We start from the raw sequence: 23783 nt of genomic DNA, 5'->3' as shown, positions 1-23783 counted from the left end.
AGTGAGGGGGTGGAAAACCATTTATCATGCTAATGGACATCAAAAGAAAGCTGGGGTAGCAATCCCTATATCAGACAAATTACATTTTAAACCAAAGACCATAACAGGAGATGAGGAAGGACACTATATCATAATTAAAGCATCTATCCAACAAGATCTAACAATCGTAAATATTTATGCCCCCAACATGGGAGCAGCCGATTATATTAACCAATTAATAACAAAATCAAAGAAACACATTGATAATAATACAACAATAGTAGGGGACATTAACACCCCACCTACAGCAATGGACAGATCATCTAAGCCAAAGATCAGTAAGGAAACAAGGGCTTTGAATGACACCCTGGACCAGATGGACTTCACAGATATATTCAGAACATTCCATCCTAAAGCAACAGAATTTCCTCTCAAGCACACATGGAACATTCTCCAGAATAGATCACATTCTGGGTCACAAATCAGGTCTCAACTGGTACCAAAAGTCTGAGATCATTTCCTGCATATTTTCAGACCACAGTGCTTTGAAGCTGGAACTCAATCACAAGAGGAAATTTGGAAAGAACTCAAATACATGGAGGCTAAAGAGCATTCCACTAAAGAAAGAATGGGTCAACCAGAAATTAAAGAAGAATTGTAAAAATAAATTCATGGAAACAAATGAATATGAAAACACAACTGTTCAAAATCTTTGGGATGCAGCAAAGGTGGTCCTAAGAGGGAAGCATATAGCATTACAAGCCTTTCTCAAGAAACAAGAAAGTTCCCAAATATACAACCTAACCTTACACCTAAAGGAGCTGGAGAAAGAACAGCAAATAAAGCCTAAACCCAGCAGGAGAAGAGAAAGAATAAAGATTAGAGCAGAAATCAGTGAAATAGAAACCAACAGAACAGTAGAACAGATCAATGAAACTAGGAGCTGGTTCTTTGAAAGAATTAATAAAATTAATTAACCCCTAGCCAGACTTATCAAGAAGAGAAAGGACCCAAATAAATAAAATCATGAATGAAAGAGGTGAGATCACAACCAACACTAAAGAAATACAAACAATTATAAGAACATATTATAAGCAACTATGTGCCAACAAATTAGGCAATCTGGAAGAAATGGATGCATTCCTAGAGACATAGGAACTACCAAAACTGAAACACAAAGAAATAGAAAATCTGAACAGACCCATAACCAGCAAGAAAATGAAGCAGTAATCAAAAATCTTCAACAAAAAAGAGCCCAGGGCCAGATGGTTTCCCAGGGGAACTCTACCGAACATTTAAAGAAGAATTAACACCTATTCTTCTGAAGCTGTTCCAAAAAATAGAAATGGAATGAAACTTCCAAACTCTTTCTGTGAGGCCAGCATTACCTTTATCCCCAAACCAGACGAAGACCCCACCAAAAAAGAGAATTACAGACCAGTATCCCTGATGAACATGAATGCCAAAATTCTCACCAAGATACTGGTTAATAGGATCCAACAGTACATTAAAAGCTTTATTCACCAGGACTAAGTGGGATTTATTCCTCGGCTGTAAGATTGATTCAACATCTGCAAATCAATCAATGTGATACACTACATAAATGAAAGAAAGGACAAGAGCCATAGAATCTTCTCATTAGGTGCAGAAAAGGCATTTGACTAAGTACAGCATACACAGTGTAGGGATCACGGTACAAGTATGGAACTTGACTGGATCCTGTTTTTTTTTTTTTAATTAATGCTATAAAAGATATTTAAATTGGGAAAGTTTGAATATGGATTAATGTTAGATGATATTAGGGATTTGAATATGGATTAATGTTAGATGATAGTAGTAATTACTAATTCATCAGACGTGATAATTCCATTGTGCTTGTGTAAAGACATGCTGAAGATTTAGGGATGAACGGTCACGGTGTATGTAACTTGCTTTCAAATAGTTCAGGAAAAGAAAGATAAGTATACAAACAGATGAAAAGATACAGACAAGTAAGGCAAATATGGCAAAATATTAAGATTTGTTGAATCCTTGTTTGTATGTATGTATGTATGTATGTATGTATGTATGGTGCAAAAAAAGGTGATTTTATTAAAGCGCAGGGACAGGACCTGTGGGCAGAAGAGCTTGTATTTAGTATTTGGGTGTTTATCATCCTTTTTTTCTCAGTTTTTCTGTATGTTAGACAGTTTTCAAAATAAAAGTGGGTGGCTCAGTTGATTAAGTATCTGCCTTCAGCTCAGGTCATGATACTGGGGTCCTGGGATCGAGGCCAGAGTCTGACACCCTGCTCAGCAGGGAGACTGCTTCTCCCTCTCCCTCCAATCCTCCCCCCTGCTTGTGCTCTGTCGAATAATTAAAATTCTTTTTAAGTTTTCTTTAAAAATTAAAAGTTGGAAAGAATTTTCATATTATTCTCATTTTACACAGTAATGGAGGACATTCCAGGATGCATCCCAATATTTATTTTTTTGTTCTCAACAATCAAGCGATTCTCACTCTATTTCAAAAGATGTATTAAGAAACATATCCAAGGGGTGCCTGGGTACCGCAGTCGTTAGGCGGCTGCCTTCAGCTCAGGGAGTGATCCCGGCACTCCGGGATCGAGTCCCACATCAGGCTCCTCCACTGGGAGCCTGCTTCTTCCTCTCCCACTCCCCTGCTGTGTTCCCTCTCTCACTGGCTGTCTCTCTGTCACATAAATAAATAAAATCTTTAAAAAAAAGAAAAAGAAACATATCCAAACTTTATTGTCTCTTTACCTGTTGGTTTTAATATTTTATTAAAAATTATTGAATTTGTAAATATTAAAACACTGCAACTTAATGGAACAAGAATGACAATGTACTAGCAATAAAAATCAAAATAGAAGCTAAACTATTTAGAAGCAGTAGCAACTCCATACTTCAAAGATAATTTAAACAGGCAATTTAAAAAAGTGCTTCAAGTATGTACAAAGCAGCTCTCCTCCTGCAGTGACGCTGCCTCACCGGCAGAGGACGCTGCTAAGCATCGCAGGCGCAGCTGGAAACCCTTTAACCAATAGCTGCAATCTCTTAATTAGCTTGAATTGATGAGTTCATATCAGAATTTATTTTATTAATTATGTTTACTGCTTATTGCACTTACTCTTACACTAACTGGTACAGAAGTGTTCTAACAACTGGTTGAGCCGTACCAGTGCAGGTCAGCGCTGTTTCCTTCTATTAAGACAGAAGCCACTCGGCTCCTGCGGGAGGGTACTCTCTGCACCCGGGCTCTACCACCATCTTCTGCTCTCCAGGGCTTGTTCCATTCTAATTCCTACTTTCCTGCATTTCCAACTCTTCCTCCTCACTTGATCCTTTTTCTTAACAGCATATTAAAACACTCAAAACGTGACAAAAAAAAAAAAAAAAGCCTTCCTCAACTCTTCTCCCTCCATTTTTCTTTCCCTGCAAATAGAGACAGATTTACTGAAAATTGTGTCCTTTCCTCCACTGCCTCCACTTCCTTCCTCTAAATTATTCCTCCATTGCCTGACATCTGGGGCTTCTGATCTCTCCTGTCCAATGGAACTGTCCAATGGAACTGCTCCCACCAATATCGCCAAGGCTCCTTGTTGCCAAATCCAGCATCCCACACTTCGCCCTTCCTTCCTACCTGGGCTTTCACACACTTGCCAGGTTTCATCCTGTCTGCTGGTTTCTCTTCCCCTGCCCTCCCTTTGGTGCGTGTTCTTCACTTTCTTCCTTAGCTCTCTTCTCATGCTACACATTTTCTGAGGGCTATCTCCATTACTCTCCTCCCCGTGTGTGTTGATGCCACCCAAATCTGTCTGCAGCATGACTCCCTTTCCTCCAAGCTCCACTGGAATAAACCCTGTTGCAGAAAATGGTGCCACCCACCCACTTGTCAAGTCAGAAACAGTACGCAGTCTTGACTTGTCCCTCTTCCTCCCCCACACAGCAAAACCATTCCCCAGACTTTAACTTTACCTCCTAAGCACCCCATAAAACTATCTCTCTTCTGTCCATCAGCCACTACCTTAATTCTAGTTTCCATTCTCTTCCCTTGGGATCACTGCAAAAGCCTGGGATCTCTCTCCCCTTTCCAAACCAGTCTCCACATTGCAAAGTGATCTAAGTTACAAATCTCGGCTTGTTCTTAGGCTTGAAGTTCTTCACTATTCCCCTGGATAAAGCCTCCATCTTTAGCATGGCTGACAAGGCCCCGCAAGAGCTGGCCCAAGCTTCCCTCTCCCTTGTACCATAAGCCCCTAAGTCATGCTGAATACTTATCTTCCCATACAAATACAAATACAAATCTTCCCAATTTGTCGTGTGCTTATTCCTTGACCTTTGCTGTCCCCTCCGGAATTCTCTTGCCCTCTCAATGCCTGGCTAACTCCTAATCAGTCTTCAGGCCTCAGCTTGGACCTCTGTTCCTCCAGGCTTCCTTTGACTCACCGAAACTGGTTTAGCTGCCCCTGTTGAGTATTTTCATAGCAATTATTTGCCATAGACTACTGATTTTTTTCACAGTCTTACATAACTTGCTATACGGCTTCCAGCCCTGTCCACCACTCCTTCCTGACTAGCATCCGAAGAACCCCCCCTCCCCCCATGAAGCCTCCACTAACCTGCAGGATCCTGTATGGCCCTTCTCACAGCATTTATTATACTTTTTTTGTAATTGTCCATTTGTTCCCATTCTCCAATAAATTGTAAGTCCTACAAAGGACCACTTCTGTATCACTTACCACTTAGCAGCAACTGGCAGATAGTGATTGCTCAACAAACGTTCAGTGGGTGAATGAATCCTTGGGGTGATTATAGTTCTAGCCACCTTAGTTATGAAGTTCAATGGATACATGTAATTAACTTACATAGCGCTATAGAATTATTGTATTATTAGTATCTAGCTGTTTTACTCCTTGAGGGTAGTCTATGCCTTATTCAATTTCTTTGTCCCAGAAACCTCTGCATGCCTGGCACGTACTGTTTTCAACCAACTTTTGTTGATTTTATCAGTGATCATAAGAAATTAAGAAACAGAGGCCTAGATGATTGAACAACCCTAGACTGCACGCAGCTACATTGCCCCAGAAGCAGGGTTAGAACTCAGTCTGATGGGGCGCCTGGGAGGCTCGGTTAGTTACACGTCTCCCTTCGGCTCAGATCATGATCCCAGGATCCTGGGATCAAGCCCCTCATCAGGCTCCTTGCTGAGTGAGAAGTCTGCTTCTTCCTCTCCCTCTGTCTGCCCCTACCACCCCCACCCGACTGGTGCTCTGTCTCAAATAAATAAAATAAAAATTAAAACAAACATCTGAAAAAAGAGATGCTTGGAAGGAAGTTCCTCAATGTCTAAATAGAATGCCAGCATGAATGAGAAACACTGAGTTCTCTCCATCAAGAGACTGACCAAAGAGGTGCTTGGCTTAGTCGGGAGAGCATGTGGCTCTTGATCTCAGGGTCATGAATTTTAGCCCCACATTGGGTGTAGAGATTGCATAAATAAATAAACTTTGAGAGACAGACAGACAGACAGACACTGGCCAGAAGCAGTGGAAACTGCCAGGGCCCCAGATCCCCATGGTCAAGTATCCTCATAGTAGATGTGACCTAGGCCAAGGGATGTGAGGACAGGGGTCTTCGGTATTTCAGCAGGGAAGGGAGACAGGACCCCTGGTTTCCTTTGTCCCTTTTAGTCGGTTTCAACCCTGAGCCCGAGGTACTGGTGGTATTGGGGTATTATTTGTCCTTCTCTGAAATCTGTTTGTTGCTAAGATAGTTCTTTTGCCAGTCTTTCTTTGCTACAGTGAGTCACTGACCGGGGCCTGGGAAGAATCATTTACAATATAGCCCCTGGGGGATGGTACCTCCTTCTAGGTGTTCAGCATAAAAATTCCCTCTCTTGGGATGCCTGGGTGGCTCAGTTGGTTAAGCGTCTGCCTTTAGCTCGGTCATGATCCCTGGGATGGAGTCCCACATCAGGCTCCTTGCTCAGCAGGAGCCTGCTTCTCCCTCTCCCTCTGCCTGCTACTCCCCCTGCTTGTGATCTCTCTCTCTCTCCCTCTCTGACAAATACGTAAAATAAATAAATTAGTAAAATCTTAAAAAAAAAAAAAAAAAAAAAAACCAACCCCTCTTCAGCTTCCCCTCCAGCTCCAGGTCTCACCTTTTCATCCCTTCACCCAGACTCTCCCAATAGCCCCGGTGAAATTCATGAGACAGCAAACAGATAAAAGTCGAGAGAGGCAGCACTGCAGAGGAGGAGGGGAGGGGACAGGTAGAATTCTGATTTTCTCCCTTTCCTCCATTTCTTGAGAACACTCCAATGTCCCTACCTCTAGTAGCAGATAAATCCCCTGCTTCCCTAAACATCATGAACCCTCAGAGGAAGCTGAGCCTGAGCTCCTTTCTTTCATCAGAAGAGTCAGCCTTGAGGCTAAAGAGCCCAACATGGGAGATAAGATGGGCTTTTCTCTAACTGGGACTTTTTCTCTCCCCCCCTCAACGCCCCGCACATTTTGAGTAAACTTCAAGCACATTCACATGCTGACGCTATTTTATCTTTGCACTGGACTGGAAATTCCAGGGCCTATGTCCTCACTGGGACCAAGAGACAGTGAGCTTGCGGGAATGTGACCAGGACTCAAAAGCCAAACATGCCAGCCTCCCCTAGATATACTTAGTTTCCTTCACTCCAGGATTGACCGGGTTTCTACTGGCATTACAGAAAACTGCCCAGTGACCCAGATCCTACAGGGGATGCTTTAGAGTGAAGAGAAGGAATCTGGTACTCCGTCTTCTCCTCGCTCCTGCATCTAACAGTATATGTTTGTCAACCTGTTGAAAATACTTTTTGCTACCACTTAACACTGTGGCAGCCAATAAAACAAATCCCATTCTCCCTTTTCTGCAATAATTAAGTCTAGGAGTCTAGCTGCTTGCTTAACAAAGAAGTATAAAAAGTCTTCACATGTCCTGACTCACAAGATAGCTGACTGCTGCTGAAATGCACAGGACTCCATAAGATCACTCTGGCTACCTGCTGAGTTCTAGCTCAGACCTTACACTGATCATCTTTGCTCTACGCCCAAACCAGGCTAAATGGGATTCAAAACACTGGCTCTGTGCCTCCCCTATGAATTTCATAGACTTTTAGTGCATGTGGACCTTTAAACAATAAAGCTTAACACTGTACTTAAGCGGCTGGTCTGCTTAAATCATAAATGTGCACACTAGTTGTTTGCCAGTAATTAAGATGCTACTTGAACACATTTAATCACCATTTTCACAAACATTGTCTTAACTAAAAATTTCTATCAACAGGAAGTCCTAGAATTATAGTGAATGAGCCCCAAAGATTTGGAGAACATCATACACTCTTCTTAATCCAAAAACTTGGATGCCTGAGAATGGGGTCTTAATCATGGCCAGGCTGCACATTAAGGTCAGGCCCTGCCTGCACATCTTTATATGCTCAGTGCTTAGCAGAGATCCAGACACACAGTTGGCCCTCCACAAGTGTTTGTTGAATTTGAGTAAATCCTATAAAAAGCTCACACAGACACATCAGCTTGTCACACCTCTTACCACTTCTGCTCCAAAAAGCTCCTGGCAGCTAGTAAACCCTAACAGACCCAGGTCAAGCAGCAGGGGCACAGGGCTGCTGCTCAGATCTGAGAGAGAAGGAATGGCACAAACTCCAGAAGAGGGTTGGATTTAGACCAGGCCTCAAAGCCGGAAGTGACTTCCCCTCCCCATGTTGATAATGGGATTCATAAGGTGCACGGTGGGAGAGTGAGCAGAGACAGTGGATTTCTGGGCCTTACAACCCAGTGAATTATTTCCTAAGAGAACTCTTCCTTCCCAAAGAGGAGAAAGAAAGGAGAAAAGGAGAGAGGTCTCCCACAGCTGTTGGCTAAAACAGCCGCTCTCACCTCAGTCCATTCGGGGAAGGGGCTACAAAGCAGACAATCTTTATTCACAACTGGGGCAGCGGAGGGGAGGCACCCCCAGGTCAGTCCAAAAGCAGAGATGCTGGGTGGAGCAGGTGGCACAGGGGAGGGACTCAGCACTCGTCCTCTCCCAGGAGGGCGTAAGGGTTTCGGGCAGCCAGGCTGGACCCTGGAGCTGAAGTTGGGGTGTCCTCATCCCCTTCCCCCTCCTCATCCGCATCCCGGTCCTCCTCTCCCTCCTCCTCACAGGAGCTGCTCAGCTCTTCTTCTTCCTCCTCCTCCTCGTCACCTGCTGGCCCCACCCTGCCCTGCAAAACCACCAGCTCTGTGGTCTCCGGATGGGACTCCCAGGTGCCTGGGGAACCAAAACAAGAGAACAGAAGAACGTTTCAAGCAAGGAACTAAAGCTAAAGAAAGATGGGGAAGAGGCAAAGACTAAGAGCAATAATCAGTTTTGCAGCTGCTGGCATTCAATTCATTCATGCAAATCCCCGTGTGCTGGGCACTGAACAAAGCTCTGCATACATCACTCTCCTCTCCATCACCTTGCAAGACGGCAACTGTCACCCTGGTTTTGCAGATCAGGAAACTGTCTCAAAGACGCTTAGTAACACAGAGCTGGACGACAGGTACAGAATCCAGGTCTGACCCTCGTTCCGTGTGGTCACAAAGCCCACACCCTTTTGCCTACATTACAGCACAAGAACACTGGTTGTCTGACCTTTCTGCTCACTGTAGCCCGGGGGATGAAAACACAGGCTGAGGCGGCCGTCCAGTGCCAGCCGCAGGAGGCTGTTGGCTGCTCTGTACACATCATTCCGGGCTGCCTTAGCTGTCTTATAACCACGCTTCTCCGCCCAGGCTGGAGAGAGAAAAGAACAGTGAGGAGGGAAGCCGTTCACCGGGCCCAGTCACCATCACCCCATTCCCATAACACAGTCCTTCCAGAACATCCCAGGCCACCGATCTTGCTGGCCCCACAACAGAAATCCAGGCATGAGTAGCCAGGTGCTTCATCAATGACAGAACCTCTGAGGAGAGGTGAAGAGATAGGGCAGGGTTCAGGGTAAGGGGAGGAGAAACCAGGAACATGGAGCCCACCTTCACAGATGTCCCAGGCACACCAGGGGTGTTCTGCTGAGGGATCCTTGGCCTCTGGGTGGCGCAGGTGGAGCAGGACCTGCACAGGGATTCGAGAGGCCAGGTAGCCCACAGCAGTGTATGGCTCCTGGATTTGGGCAATGGGGTAGATCCCCGCCAGAACCTGAGGGGAAACAAGAGTGCTCAGTCTGTTCCTGACCTCCTGCCTCCTCTCCCTCCCTGCCCCCTCTGCCCTCATACCTGTAACTGCCTGGGCAGAAGGGATGGGAATATGAGGCCAGGGCAGTCACAGAGCTTCACAGAGGGGGTGAGAAAGTAGGTCTGAAAGTATCGGGTGTGGCCGGGGGTTCTGGAGACACTCACGACCTTCCTGCCCACCAGCCCGTTGATCAGCGAGGACTTGCCCACATTGGGGAAACCTAAGGAAGGCAAGAAGAATTAACACTGGACAGTTCCCTACTCTGGACAGGCAGGGTGCAATGCTATAGCTATAGATAAAAAGGGAAGTCAAACACAGAAATTAAGGAAACTGTATAAACTTGCAAGTTGCAAATCAGACTCTGGGCTGCCAGGGTTGAATCCTAGCCTCTCCACTTATCAGCTTTGTAACCTCAAGGCTATTTGCTTCATTTCCTGAGCCTTTGTTTCCTCATTTTACAAGTGCAGATACCTTCAAGCTCAAAGTGGTCATGATTAAACACCACTGTGTGGTTCAGTGCCTGCAGCACACTAAATGCCGAAGACAAGTGAGACATGCAGCTCACAGTCACCACAACTGCTCTATGGAGAAGAACGGAAACCCTTGAGGCTCACTGCCACTCTCTTCAGGACCATCTCCATCGCTCCAGGTGACCTTGGTATCTGTACAGGTGGCCTGTTTAGCACTCTGGCCTCTCAGTGCCAGCATCTATCTGCCAAAGGTCATTTCCTCAACTACCCACTGCCGTGACCACACTCTGGATCTGGTCACTTCACACCTCCAAAATCCCAACTGCAAGCATCACTCTTCTCTGCCCGGATGTCCTATCATTCCAGCTCACTTATTCTGTTCCTCAGGTCCAATACATCTTTGACCCACTATTCCATACTGGACTCACGTCCTCACTTCCCTTCTTACCCAGCTGAGATACCATGACCCGGCTCTACAGCCAGCCCCTTTCACAGACCGTGAACTCCCTCGTCCTGCCCCTCTCCTCCATCTTACTCATCCCCATGGCTCCCATCTCCCAATGCTCTGACACCCTGGCTTGTCCCATAATCACCAAGCTTGCTCCCACATCAAGATCTTTTCATTTACTGATCCCTTGGCCTGGAAGGCCCTTTTCCCGTATCTCCAAATGGCTACTGCCTCTCCACATCCTGGGCTCTTCTCAAAGGGGGCTTCCATGAGAACCCTCCTCTCTGGGTCACTCTCTACCCCCTTTTGTTGCCCCTAAATAATATGATTTCAAATCATGAAATCAATTTACTTCCAAGGCAATAAGCTCTGTGAGAGCAGGGACTTTTCTGCCCCTTTCATGGCAGCATAATCTGCCCCTGGAACAGCACCTGGCACTTAGTAAATATCTGCCAATAACTAGAGGTAAATCTAAGCTCAGGACTGCCTGTGCCACAGAAAATGCTCTCGCTTACATCACTATGAACACAGAGAAGTTACTGCAGAGACCTGAAACAGTGGATACCCCACCCCCACCTCCCACCCTCGCCAGGGAGAAGCAGGGGGAAAGGACAGCAAAGGGTGCCATGTGTCAGCAGTCAGGTTGTTCCCAGGACAAAAAGGAGACTAAGTCAGGAGCGTTTCCAAGGAGCCCAACTAACTACTCTACTCTCCTTAATTTGATTCCCCTATCACCCCCAGATTCCACAAACTTTGCCCAAGTCACTTCTTACCTCTCCCACGGACAAAGGAAAGGGGCCCTGGGCCTAATCATACATTCCTTTCTTCCCCACCAAGCACAGAAACAAGGCTTTTAATTCAGGGAAGATGCTCCTTGGCAACAGACTTGAAGGGATAAGACTCAGAAAGATACTAATTCTAACTAAGCTCCTGCTAGGACTTCATGATTTCTCTACTACAGATTGATTACTACCATGGAAACAGTTAAGATACGTGTCATTTGAAACAATGCCTGGTACGTGGTAAGCATCGTGTAAATGATAAATCTTAGCAACCGTGGTCATTACTGTTAACACTATTTGTCAGTCGTCCTTGGGCTCTCCCCATGCTGCTCTCTTCATTCCTCACACCCGTTCTAACTGGGCATCAGCACCTGCGTTCTAAAGATCAAAACAACTAAGACTCAGAGTGGATACTAACTTGCTCAAGATCAATACGAGCTAAGAAAAGCCTGAATTTAACTCAAGGGTGCCAGGATCTTTCGCCGACACCTTCCTTTTCTGAACTTCTGTGCCTCACAGGAGGCTGCCCTGCCTGGGCCACCGCTTCCTTACCCACACAGCCGATGGTCACCACCCCATCTTTGTAGCGCTCCCGGGTTGGGCCGGTTGGTTCCATCGCTGAGTCAGTCTGCTGCCCCACCAAGACTGCAGGTCCATCCTCGTCTTCCTCCTCCTCCCCAGAGCCACTTCCCCAGGTGGCCGCAGCCACATCTCGGGCAATCTTCTCCCGCCAGCTGCTCAAGTCCACTGTTCAGGGGAGGGGAAGATGATGAAGGCTCTCCCCAGGGCCACCCTCGATGACTGCACAGCCTGTGCACTGCACAGCTGGTCTAACTGGCACCCTCTGGAGTTGGAGAGTGCCAACCTACATGACAGATTCTCCGTGGCCTTCACTTGACACCACCTAGAAATCATGTGAATTTTTGAGTTTCGGAAAAATACTGGGAAAACTAAAGGCAACAGACCACTGAAGCTCCTGCCTACCTGCTACCTTTGTTGCCACCAAGTCAGTCTGCTCCCTCTTCTCTCTCTCCCCCCGGCTGCTCACCTACATCCATAATAGAAGGGACTGACTGCAGGGAAGGTAAGCAAAATGACTCCAGGCCTTGGGTCTCCCCCGTATCCTTCCACAGCTCCCCTCTAAGAGGTATATACCTTTCCCTGCAGTGATGGCTTCACAGGCTCTCAGCAACTGCTCTGGCCCCAGGGCCCGAGTCCATCCTCTCCCCCGCCTCCGACTCTTCTTCAAAACTGAGATCAGAGGGCACAAATGTTAGCACATGGGCTTATGCACCCCATCTCACCCACCACCCTTAAGCCCAAGATCAGGTACTCCTTTGTCAACAAGCCTCTCTGTTCTCCCTGTTGTCCCCTGCCACCCCACCTCTCCCATGCTGCCTTCATTGCCCACTCACCGCTACTAGGGTCCTGTGGGGTGCGGGGATCCCGAGGGAAAGAGGTAAAAAGGACTATGTGGAGCTGGGGATAGTGTTGGTGAAAATAATGCTTCCAGGCAACCACGAGAGCCGGTGGGGCTAGATCCACCTTGTTCAGGACCAAGACCAAGGCCAACCCAAGTTCTCCAGTCACGTACTCGTAAAGTGCTGGTGGGAAATTCACAACCTGGGACAGGGTTGGTGAGAGGAGGGAGCAATGAGAGGTCAACCCAGAGTTCTCTGCCTCCAGCTCCCCACTCACCAGACACCACTCAGAGACAAGACTCTGGTGGTAGCAGATTCTGGGGCAAAAGGATAAATCAGCAAAACTGAACTAGAAAAACAAAGTAGCAGTAAGCAATACCTGTACATTTGTCTCTGGGGGACTTCTCACAGGTCCTGATTAGGGATGGAAATGAGCCAAAAACAAGACAAGGAAATAGTGATACCTAGCACACTGGCGTAAAGGTTGGGGTCAGGCATAGGTTGAGATAAAAGGTGGGGGTTGAGATAAAACTTAATACCTGTTTTTGTGTGCACACAACTATCTACATGTACATATATGCACATAAGCACATGTCTGCAGGTTTGTGATGAGTATGCGTGGCTGTGTGAGTGCATGTGAGCACACACGTATGTCTGTATGTGTAGGAGCGTGTGTATACGTGCCGTTAGGGATTTCCAACCTAAATGTCCCCCACAGACCTCCCTTTCTCCCACTAGAGGACAGCAATGGAGTGGTAGAGCCAGGTTAATACAAGGGTTGTCCAGCAGCCAACTTTAGAGCCTTAACCACTCTCCTAGTCTTCCATGTAAGGCTCAGTTCTGTCGTGACTGATGCGGTGGGGCAGGGGGAAGTCCCCAGCTGCTTTCGCAGAATCCCCTAGAGCTCCGCACTAAAACTTTCTATTGGTCTAGCTGTGGTGGAATGAAAACAGGATACGCAGTTTTTCATCAAAAGAAGTAAAGAAGAAAGTCAATTAACCAAACCAACAGTGACAAGCTGTGAACTGATGAATAAAGGACTGAGTTCCTGACTGCAGACATCACTATGAGGTAGGGAAGACTAGAAAGGAAAGATATCGCTCCATCTTCCAACTCTTGCCTCTGCCCTTTACCCCACAAGAATCTCCCTCCCCCATCCCCCTTGTCCCCCTCACCCCCAGTACTCACTGGATGTCGGATATCAGTGATAAGCAGGACAATGTCAGACATCTCCAACACACGCCACAGCTGCCTCCATGTCTGAAAAGACAAGACCAGTGGAAGAGTACCTAAGCCCAGAATTGCTCTCCTGCCTGACCCCAGACTAATTTGACCAAGGGTCACTGTGCCCCACGCCTGTCCCCACTCCATTCTCACCTCCAGATTATGCTCAAAGTAGCTGAGTTTCTCAGAGGTGTAAGCCCCATGAATCTTCCCAAGATACTCCTGGAAGCTCCGTTCCTCCTGGCTCATTAGCTGCTCTTTGGACATCTCATAGCTCCAAGGAGGACGCCGGGGAAAGTCCAGGACTGGGAAGTTAAGAAAAAGTCCAAGTAAGTCTGAGAATAGTTTCAGGGTTCAAGAGTGGATCCCAAACCTCTCATCCTTCACAGTCAGCTCTTCCTCTTCCAAGTTCCTTCCCCCAGCCCATTGCCTCTCCCAAACATCCAGGTGTTGAGCTCTCACCTGAGCCAGGCTGATAGACCTCCCGGATGTCCAGCTCCAGCAGCTCAGCACTAACCGGCTGCAGCACTTGCTCGCGGGCTGCCCTCTTTCTTCTTTCCACCTCCTCCCGGCTGTCTCGCTCAAAATGCAGCCGGTATCTAATGGGACAGGGACCGCAGCATCTCTTGCAATCCCGTGGCCACAAACTCCCCTCCTGGGCAGACAACTTCGTAGAGCTTTCTCTCCAGTTGTTCAAGTCTCCTCTCAGTCGACCCTCCCTCAAGTCCCTCTCCCGCAATATTCGGCCTTCTCCTAAACCTCGCCCTTCTAAAAGCCAAGAACTCTCTCCAGCCCCTCCGGAAGGGAGGATTGTGGCCAGCTCCGGTGAGCCCAGCCGCCTGCGGAGACAAGGCATCCCAGTCCCACCTCCTCCAGCAGCAGCAGCCGGCTTTTTCCCCCAACACTCTCACTTCCGGGTAGGCGGGGATGCCCCGGCCAGCGCCCCCCCGCCACGCCTGTTCTCACCGATTTGGGTCATAGCCTCGAGGACCCAACCCCTGGGAAGGCTGCTGGTTGAGCCTGCGGATATGATGGGTCACAGATTCCCCGTCCGAGGTGTCAGTCTGCTCCTCCCGCCGCTCCCGGCTCCCGCTGCGGCTGTTGGAACTGGATCGCAGCCCATCTTGGAGCCCTGCGGGGAGGAGGCGGTGACGCCAATACTGGATGGCTCTAAGGGGCCGTAGGACCCCCTCTCCGGTCCGTGTGGCTTCCCCTCACACCACCCCACTTCTTTTGGTCATCCTGACCAAGACCCTACCGGATGTGCGTGGGGGGAGTCATTTCTTCTCCAGAGACCTGCGGGGATGGCGCCCCGTTCGAGCTGGGGGGGATTCCCCTCCCCCAATTCTCCATCCTTTCCCACCCCTTCCAGGGAGACTGGGGTGAGAGAATCCCGATCGCCCGCGCGCTGCCACCACCCACTCCCACGCCCCGCAGGGGTGCGGCGGGCACACCCCTCCTTCCAGAGGTGCGGGAGCCCGAGCCCCGCCCCCTCCCCAGCTCCCGCACTGACCTCGCTTCCGCTCCCGCTTGTCCTGCAACTGCTTCTTCTTTTGCTTCACGCTGAAGGGCTTCTTTCTCGGCATGGCCTGGACCAGTCACCTGGCCCACCCTCCTCCGAGTTCCTGCCGCCTCAACTGACTCCCCCCCACCCCCCCCGGGCAACCCCCGCCGCAAGGGCCTGGGACCCTAAGGGGGCGGGGCTATGAGGTGACGTCACCGGGCGGGCCTGGCCGATTTGCCCCCCGTGGCCTGGGTGGAAGGCGAAGGAAATATAGCCACTTCCTTCTGGGAGCGAGGCGAGACGACGATGCGGGGTGGGCTACCCGCACGTGAGAGTCAGTGGCACCGAGAGGGCGCAGCGGCGGCGAGGAAGGAGGCGCGCGTGGGAGGATCAAGCTAACTTCGTCACGGACGCTACCAACTCGCGTTCGGAGGAGGGGGGACGTGTGTCATCACTACCTTGCGCGCTGGGGGGACGCTACCACTCACCTGGAAGGGGGCGGTGGAGCGGAAGGCGGGTCCTACCACCTGGGAGAAAGAGGAGCGTGGATGCGCTGAAGTTACTTTACCCGTCCTCCTCCCCCCGCCCGGGGCTTGACCTTAGTGGAAAGACGGGATTGCGCGTCCGGGGAATGAAGTCGAATTGCTCATCTACACTGGGGGCGGGGCCAGACGTCTTGAGGGGAGGGTAGCAGTCTTAAGAGTCTTGGGACCCAGATTCCTTGTGGGAGCGATAAGGAGCAGGTTTACAGATCATAAGGGCAAGCGCGGATGAGGAAGGAAACCCAGGTGGGACAAGGATTTTGGGAGAGAGGTCAGAGGGCACGAAGTTGTGCCTGCAGCCGTTACCATAGTAACCGGGGGCCGGATGTGGCGATCTTAAGATGCGACAGCTCTCAGGCATTCTGGCCCGAGAGCCTATCGACTCTATGGCACAGAGTGAGGCGCCGGTTGTGGGTTTTTTTTTTCAGCGAAGGGAGAAGAGAGGAATTTTTAAAAGCATTTATAGGAACTCAACAAAAAGAAGGCTTGAGACTGCCTCTGTGCCTGGCAGAGACCGAGGAAGGTGTTTTATGAGAGAGTGAGCCGCACAAAATCTCCCCGGAGCCCTCCGGAAGTGAAATGGCGGGAGCCTCAGCTTCTCCAGCCACCCCCCCGGAAGCGGAAATAGAATCCCAGCGTGCCCCTTCCTCACTGCCCTCCAAATCCCGCTGCAGCCATTGCCGCAACCACGATGCCGAAACGAAAGAAGCAGAATCAGCAGCAGCCGCCGCCACCGCATCAGCCCCCGCTGTCAGAGCGGGAAGAGACTGGAGACGAGGAGGATGGGAGTCCCATCGGTGAGGAGCCCGGGAGGGGTGTGCACATACCTGTCAGCTGGTCGAGGCGAGGAGTTAGGGTCTGAAAAGGTGCGGGGGAGGGGGCTCTAACGGAAGGAGGAAGGGCGCAAGCGCTGGGGCGGGGATAGGAGGCTGTCCGGTGTGGGTCCCTGAGCGAGTTCTCTTCCTTGACCCCTCAACTTCGATCCGGCCTCTAACCTTTCTGAAGAAGGCAGGGAAGGAGAGGATAAAGAGCTCGGGTGCGCAGTCGCAGAACGGCAAGGAAGAGGGGGCCCTAGAGAGGTTGCAGATTACGACGACTAGGATAACAATTTGTGACCAGACTTACACAGGGAAGGTAGAAGTGCTGCCTTCTCTAAACTACTCTGGGGCAGGGGAGGATCGTTCTGATTGGCCAAACAGTTAAAGAGAGGGATTGAATTACTTCTGGAATCACCTAGGATGTTTTGGGTAGCAACTGTATAAGGAAAAGAGAAAGCTGTAAGGTCTCTTTCCAGCGTTATCCTCCTTGACTGAGTCTCCATTTTTTTTTCCCTCCAAACTGGAAATGCTTTTTTGAGGAAAGGGCAGGTAGATTTGCCTGAGAACTTGTAACTGCTGAGAATGTATCTGGCTTTACTGATTGAATTAAGAAATGAGTAGTAGAAAAACATAAGATAGGATCATCCGTACGTTAGTCCATTCTAATGACTATATTTTCATGTCTACTCTTAGGACCACCCAGCCTTCTGGGCCCTCCCCCCATGGCCAATGGAAAGCCTGGTGACCCCAAGTCAGGTGAGGATGAGGGGGCTCTGATTCTTTGATTAGGTCCTCGAGAAGGGAGCAAGGGATTAACTAAAACCCAGGAGGACCGAAAACCAAAAGATCAGGGATTCTGTACAGAGATGAATGGAGAGATGTTGTATATTCACAGGTTGGAAAGGTCAATGTAAAAATGTCACTTACTCCCAAATTGATCTATGGATTCAGTGCATTTCCATTTACAATCCCTATAATGGAAATAGCATTCTATATTATTATATGGAAATGCAAAGGATCAGGCTGAGAGATTACAGATACAAACTTGAAGTAGGAGGACTTATCCTGAATATCACGATTTACTTTAAAGCTATAGTAGTTATGGTGTGGTATTGGCACAATAACAGACCTAAAAGTCTACAGCCTGGTACAAAAAGTCCAGTAACAGGCCTGCACGTATGTAGACACCTCATTTATGATGAAGATGGAGCTGAAAAAGTGGTCATTTCAGTAAATGATGCTGGATTAATTGGATATTCATGGGGGGGTATGAAATCTGACTTCCTGTTCATATCATATGTAAACATCAACTTAAAGCGAACTGTAGATCTAAGTGTTAAAGGTAAAGAAAAATATTTTCATAGTTTTGGAAGATGTAGGAGTTCTTAAACAGACAAGAAACTACGAAGATTGATAAACCGAACTACATTAAACTTTTATTAATCAAAGGACACCATTAAGAAATTAATAGGAAGTCATAGAGTAGAAAATATTTGCAATAAATAAACCAATAAAGTGCTCGTATCTAGAACATACACAGGACTCTTTTAGACAATCTGTTAGAAAAATGGGCAAAGTATCAGAACAGCTGTCTCTCAAAAACTGAGATCTAAATGGCCAAGAACATGTGAACAAGAACTCAATATCATTAGTTGTTAAATAATCACAAGATGAAAACATAACACTTCAAGTTAAGACCCTTGTGCACTGTTGGTGAGATTGTAAAATGATGCAATTCTATGGAAAACACTGGAGTTTCCTCAAAAAAAATTAGAAATAGAACTATCCCATGATCCAGCATTCCCACTTCTGGGTATATATCCTAAAGAATGGAAAGCAGGATCTTGAAGAGATATTTGCACACTCATATTCATAGCAGCACCATTTGCAATAGCCAAGAGCTGGAAGCAACCCAAGTGTCCATTGACAGATGAATGATATGGTCATGAATATATGGTATATTCATGCAATGGAATATTCAGCCCCAAAAAGGAAGGGAATCCTGTCACATGCTACAGCATGGATGAACATTCAGCCATCTTGCTAAATGAAACAAGCCAGTCAAAAAAAGAGAAATATGTAATTCCACTTATGAGGTATTTAAAGTAGTCAAACTCATGGAAGCAAAATAGAATGGTGGTTACTAGGAGCTGGGTGGAGGGGGAAAAGGAGAGTTGTTTTAGTAGCTATAGAGTCAGTTTTGCAAGATGGAAAAGTCCTAAAGATGTGTTTCACAACAATGAGAATTTACTTAACATTACTGAAACATGCACTTAAAAATAGTTAAGATGGCAAATCTTAGGCGCCTGGCTGGCTCAGTTGGTAGAGCATGTGACTCTTGATCTCAGAGTTGTGAGATCGAGCCCCACGTTGGGCATAGAATTTGCTTTTAAAAAAAAAGAAGAAGAAGAAGAAAACAGCAAATTTTATGTTATGTGTTCCACCACAATTTAAAAAAAAAAACAACACTCCCCAAATGGCAAAAATGAAAACAATCGACAATACTAAGTGTTGTCAAGGCTATGGAACAGTCGCCAGTGGGAGTGAAAATTGGTACAGCCACTTTAAAAAAGAAAGTTTGACTTCATTAAACTTTAGCATACATATACCCTAGGACCCAACAATACCTCTACTACGTTTATACTCAGAAGAAATGCATCATATGTGTAACAAAGACATGTATAAAAATGTTCATAGCAGCATTTTTCGTTATAGCCCCAAACTGGAATCCACCCACATGTCCACCATCAGTAGAATGGATAAATAAGTTGTTGTGTGTGCATGCAATGGGATACTACACTGCAATGAAAATGAACGAACTCCTGCTACAGGCAACCTGGATGAATCTCACAAACACGATGTTGAGCGAAAGGAGCCAGACAGAAAAGAATGCAGACTGTATGATTCCATTTATGCGAAGTTCAAAAACAGGCAAAAACTAACCTATGGTGCTAGAAGTCAGGATAGTGGTTACTTTTGGGGAGGAGGGTGGAATAGTGGGGGAGGAGGGGCACCAAGGGGGGGAGGACTTCCGAGTTCTAAGAAGGCTCTATCCCTTCACCTGGGTGGTAAAAGCAGAGGTGTAATTGAGTTGGTGGTAATTGAGTTGTGCACTTAAAATTGGTGTATTTTTCTGTATGTATATTGTACTTCGATAAAAAGTAAAAAAACAAAAACACAGGGCTTCCTTATCAGGATTAAGCTGGCTGCTGATCACCTTTCCATGTCTTTCTTCTCTTTCTCTCCAGCTCTTCACAGAGGTCCTCCAGGATCAAGGGGACCAATGATTCCACCACTGCTGAGTCTCCCACCTCCTCCCCGGGGCAGAGGCCCAATTCGGGGAGGCCTAGGCCCCAGGTGTGGCCCATATGGTCGTGGTTGGTGGGGGGCCAATACTGAACCTCCTTTTCCTGGACCAGGACATGGGGGTCCTTCCAGGGGAGGCTTTCACAAAGAGCAGAGAAATCCTCGAAGGCTCAAAAGTTGGTCTCTTATCAAAAATACCTGCCCGCCCAAGGATGGTCCCCAAGTTATGGAAGGTGAGGTCCATTTTTTTATGCCTGTACACATTTAATACCCATCACTCCCGGAATGCCTGTGACTTCTCCTTTGTCTTTTTGAAATAGGAATAGCCCTGAATATGTTTTTCTCCCAGGAAAATGACTACCATTCTAAAATGTCTAGAAATGGTAGAGAGTAGGAAATCTGACTGCCTTCTCTGTCTCTTGTTTTTTGTTACGTTTGTTTGCTTTCTTATATTTTAAACTGCTCAATTTTCACTTGTTTACAGACAAATCCAACCGCCCTGTCTGCCGACACTTTGCCAAAAAGGGCCACTGTCGATATGAGGACCTCTGTGCCTTCTACCACCCAGGCGTCAATGGACCTCCTCTGTGAGACTGTGCCTTCCCATCCAGACTGGAAGGAGCCCTCTGACCTAGCGGCCATATGTTTCCCTGTGGCCCTGTGATGGCTACTGTGAGGCTGTTCTACCCACCACCCTCAGTCAGTGACACCCACCCCCACTCGTCACCTCCCCAGTTCGGGGTCCAGAGCTGTGTTTCATCACTGGTGCCCAGTGTGTGGGCCTTCTTCTGATCCAGCCTCCAGAGACTCGCCTTCAGGACCCCATCTTTGCTCCCTTCAACTGCCTCCTGGATCCTCTTCCCCTTCGCCGACTGACTGCTGAACAGGAAACCTCTTTGGTGCTGTTTCTTGTGCATCTGTCCACCCAGCCCCCGGTACTGCCCTCAATTCCTGAGAGCCCTGGAGCAGTTTTCCTACCATTCCCTTCTTCTGGCTGCTTGTTTTAAGTCCTTTTTATGTGACAGCCCCTACCCCCAAAGTTGCCAGTTGTTCTGTGAAACTCACCAGGTTGACCTGGGGTCAAGTGTGGATGACTGGTGCAGAGTTATTCCCTGAAAGGCCACTTTCCCTGCTTTTGGATTTTGTAGTTTCTGCGTCAGTAGCATGATCCCCACCGCTCTGGTCTGTGATCACTGTGCTTTGTGAAACTGTGCATTCCCTCGTACGTAGCCTTTCTCAGTGTCCGTGGCATCTTTGTGACTTCCCAACACTAGAGTAAGTTTTTCTGCCAAAATGAGCGAGGCTTTTGGTGCCCTCTAGACTTTCCGCACCTCCCAACATGGGAGCATTGTGAAACTTTCCACAAGACTGCCTCCCTGGTCTCCCCGTTCTCCTGGTGTCGGTTTTTCTGAGTTTGACACAAGCCCATGAGATGTCCTCTGAAGATTCTGACGGGCTACCCTATTTCCCCTCCAGCCCACTTTAGTTAGAGTACATCATTGTGAGGCCACCAGCCCTTTCGTCTGAATTCTGTGAATCTCCACCTGGCCTACCTTTGGGTGGACCCTGGACAGTACTGTCGCCCTCGTCTAACCTTCCCTACATCCCTGGCACTGGTTGTTTTCTGTGAAAACGGCAGTGAACAGGTTCGGTTTTGAACTGGCCCTAAGGAAGTGGGTCAGGAGTTGTGTGGGCAGGAGGGAAGGATGAGAGCCGTTGGAGAACTGAGAATGAATTTTTTTTTCTTTTTAACATTTTTTTATATTAGTAATAAATGCAGTGGAAACAAGCATTTTCTTCAATCCCTGTGTTCCAGTCATCTCTGGAGGTGCAGATAAGGCTGTTCTTGTTGGAGCACTTTATTCTTCCATTTGTTCATACACAGTGGTGATGGAGAAAGGAAAACCTTGAGTTTCTTCGAGTCTGAAGAAACCAGTGAGGTCCTGCTAACCTATAAGCATCAAACACACCAAGCTGCATTACGTTCAAGGGTAAGATTTTAGAGGAGAAAGAAAAGCCAAGTATCCATGGAGTAATTTTTTAATACTCTACCCATGTATGTTTGATGTTTATGGAATTGTAATGACGAAATGGTCTTTCAACAAATATTTGTAGAGTGTGGGCCTGACAGTATACTAGGCACTAGAAATAACAACTAAAACCAATGAATTTAAATCTACAGGGTAGACAGTTTATCAAAAAATCATGATTATGTGTAAGGTCACACCTGTCAAAAGTGAGACCTAATGCAAAGGGAGTATGTAATGAAGGGAGACTGGGAAGGTGACATCTGAGACAAGCTCTGAAGGACAAGTAGGAGGCCTGCGGTGGAAGAGCAAAGTCCAAGCAAAGGTGTTTGCTAAGAGATGGGAAGAGTAGGAGACAGGCAGAAGGAAGAAGAGCAAGACCACTTAGGGCCTAGAATACGTAAAGACTTGGGTATTTTTCTTAATACCAAAGCCTTTGAAGGGTTTTAGGCAGGTTGGTATGGATTAGATTGGTTTTTCAACAAGATCAACTCAATGTATGGAGCTGACCAGGCTTGGAATTGCCTTCAAAGCTAACTTCAGTAGTCCAGGTGAGTTATGATGGTATAGATTTGGGTAACAGAACGGGAGAAAAGTAGACATTTGAAAATAAGAGATCAAAATGAAAGTATTTTAGGTTTTTCAGGGTAGTTCTGGCTTGCATAACTACCATTTAAAAATAAAGATACAGGGAGAACACAGAATGCTAGAAATTTGGAATTACTGGGCCTGAGCTGCCTTTTAAGACATCTGAGGAGAGAAAATAGGTGGGTATACAGGTTTGGTATTCATATTAAAACTAGTGACATAAATGTCTGCATATCTGAGTGTTTTACAATATAGGTGGTAGTTAAACCATGAGCATGGAAACATTCACTAAAAAGTACCTACTATGACCTGGTTTATCGGCTTTTAAGTTCAGTTGTAACAAACCAAAGTTAGTCTTAAAGCAAAATAGAAGTTTATTTCTCAACTATTCAAGAGGTAGACAGTCCAAGGCATCAGGCCACCACCTCAAATATTCAGAACCCCTCCCCCCAGATTTCAGCTCCACAATTACTGAGGTCAGATCCTCCTATTCATGGTTTGGGAAGTGAAGCTAGCTTATCCATGCTCCAATTCTCAATATGGACCGGGAAGGGCAGAGGACAACAGCTGTCTTGGAGGAAATTTCCTTAAAGGTCACAGCTCTTCAACTTCATGCCACTGACTATAATAACTAGTCTTCCCAGCTGCCACTGAAGCTTGGAAAAGTGATCTTTATTCAAGCAGCTATGTGCTAAGCAAAACTGGACTTTCAGGATGAACATCCTCTATTAGCCCCTCTGCTAAAATTTCGGGATGCAATAGAGAATAAGACTAAAAGTGTCAATGCCCTCTAGACAAAGACCACCAGGAACACACCCATAGTCAAGCAACTGGATTTATAAACTCTGCAGAGGTTATCTCACTAAGGGTTAGGAATGACAGGACTAGGGTTTGTGCTAGGTGATCTGGGGAGAAGGTTCAGGGAAGTGAAATTGTTCTGGGTTGGGTGCTCTCAGGAAGTGAGGGCAATTATGATTGCATATTTTAATAAATCCCATCTAGAAGGACGGAGGAATGAAACATGGCTAAAAGTGTAGCTGGTCAAAAAAAGCCATCATTCATCTTAGCAGAGAGGGGGCTGTTTAATATTTATGGTATTTGCACAGTGACATTGTCTTTGTGCTTAGAGAAGATTATGAACTTTGACTTACTTCATGACAGTCACAGTAACCTTGTCTGACATTGGTGTTCTGTGAAGTTACATTAAACTTGAGCACCATGACCTAGCTGTTAGGATCAGGCCAATTCCCAGTTGTCAAGGGAATGTCAAGTGGGAAGAAGAGAGCGCGGGGTGCCTGGGTGGCTCAGTCGGTTAAGCGACTGCCTTTGGTCAGGTCGTGATCGCAGGGTTCTGGGATCAAGCCCCAAATTGGGTTCCCTGCTTGGCAGGGGGCCTGCTTCTCCCTCTCCCTCTTCCATTGCTTGT

The 23783-nt window shown here is 47.2% G+C and overlaps 2 protein-coding genes and 1 long non-coding RNA gene across 4 annotated transcripts; 2 read left to right on the top strand and 1 right to left on the bottom strand.

The window, feature by feature from the left end:
- Positions 1–7932: 7932 nt before the first annotated feature.
- GNL1 (G protein nucleolar 1 (putative)) lies at positions 7933–15639 on the bottom strand. The gene is made up of 12 exons (XM_008692897.2): positions 15086–15639; positions 14539–14704; positions 14035–14171; positions 13726–13877; positions 13537–13608; positions 12343–12550; positions 12083–12178; positions 11480–11674; positions 9269–9447; positions 9029–9191; positions 8649–8789; positions 7933–8282 (listed from the first exon to the last, which is right to left on the bottom strand). The coding sequence occupies exons 1-12, from the start codon at positions 15156–15158 to the stop codon at positions 8041–8043; spliced, it is 1824 nt and encodes a 607-aa protein (XP_008691119.2). The 5' UTR covers positions 15159–15639; the 3' UTR covers positions 7933–8040.
- On the top strand, positions 8292–11218 carry LOC121106064. Its single transcript, XR_005838776.1, has 2 exons — positions 8292–8556; positions 9695–11218. It is a non-coding gene; the product is annotated as an uncharacterized LOC121106064 (long non-coding RNA).
- A 312-nt stretch (positions 15640–15951) lies between the features above and the next one.
- PRR3 (proline rich 3) lies at positions 15952–21531 on the top strand. Of its 2 annotated transcripts, XM_008692896.2 has the most exons (5): positions 15952–16415; positions 17130–17192; positions 19152–19334; positions 19685–19975; positions 20227–21531. In XM_008692896.2, the coding sequence occupies exons 1-5, from the start codon at positions 16310–16312 to the stop codon at positions 20331–20333; spliced, it is 750 nt and encodes a 249-aa protein (XP_008691118.1). In that variant the 5' UTR covers positions 15952–16309; the 3' UTR covers positions 20334–21531. The 2 variants fall into 2 exon arrangements, with proteins under 2 accessions (XP_008691118.1, XP_040500905.1); XM_040644971.1 differs by lacking the exon at positions 19152–19334 and having other exon boundaries at positions 16244–16415.
- Positions 21532–23783: the final 2252 nt, after the last annotated feature.

Source organism: Ursus maritimus, unplaced genomic scaffold (genome assembly GCF_017311325.1).
Source record: "Ursus maritimus isolate PB19 unplaced genomic scaffold, ASM1731132v1 scaffold_30, whole genome shotgun sequence".
In the NCBI taxonomy this organism is placed as follows: Eukaryota; Metazoa; Chordata; class Mammalia; order Carnivora; family Ursidae; genus Ursus; species Ursus maritimus.
This window is presented reverse-complemented; position numbering and strand designations above follow the sequence as displayed.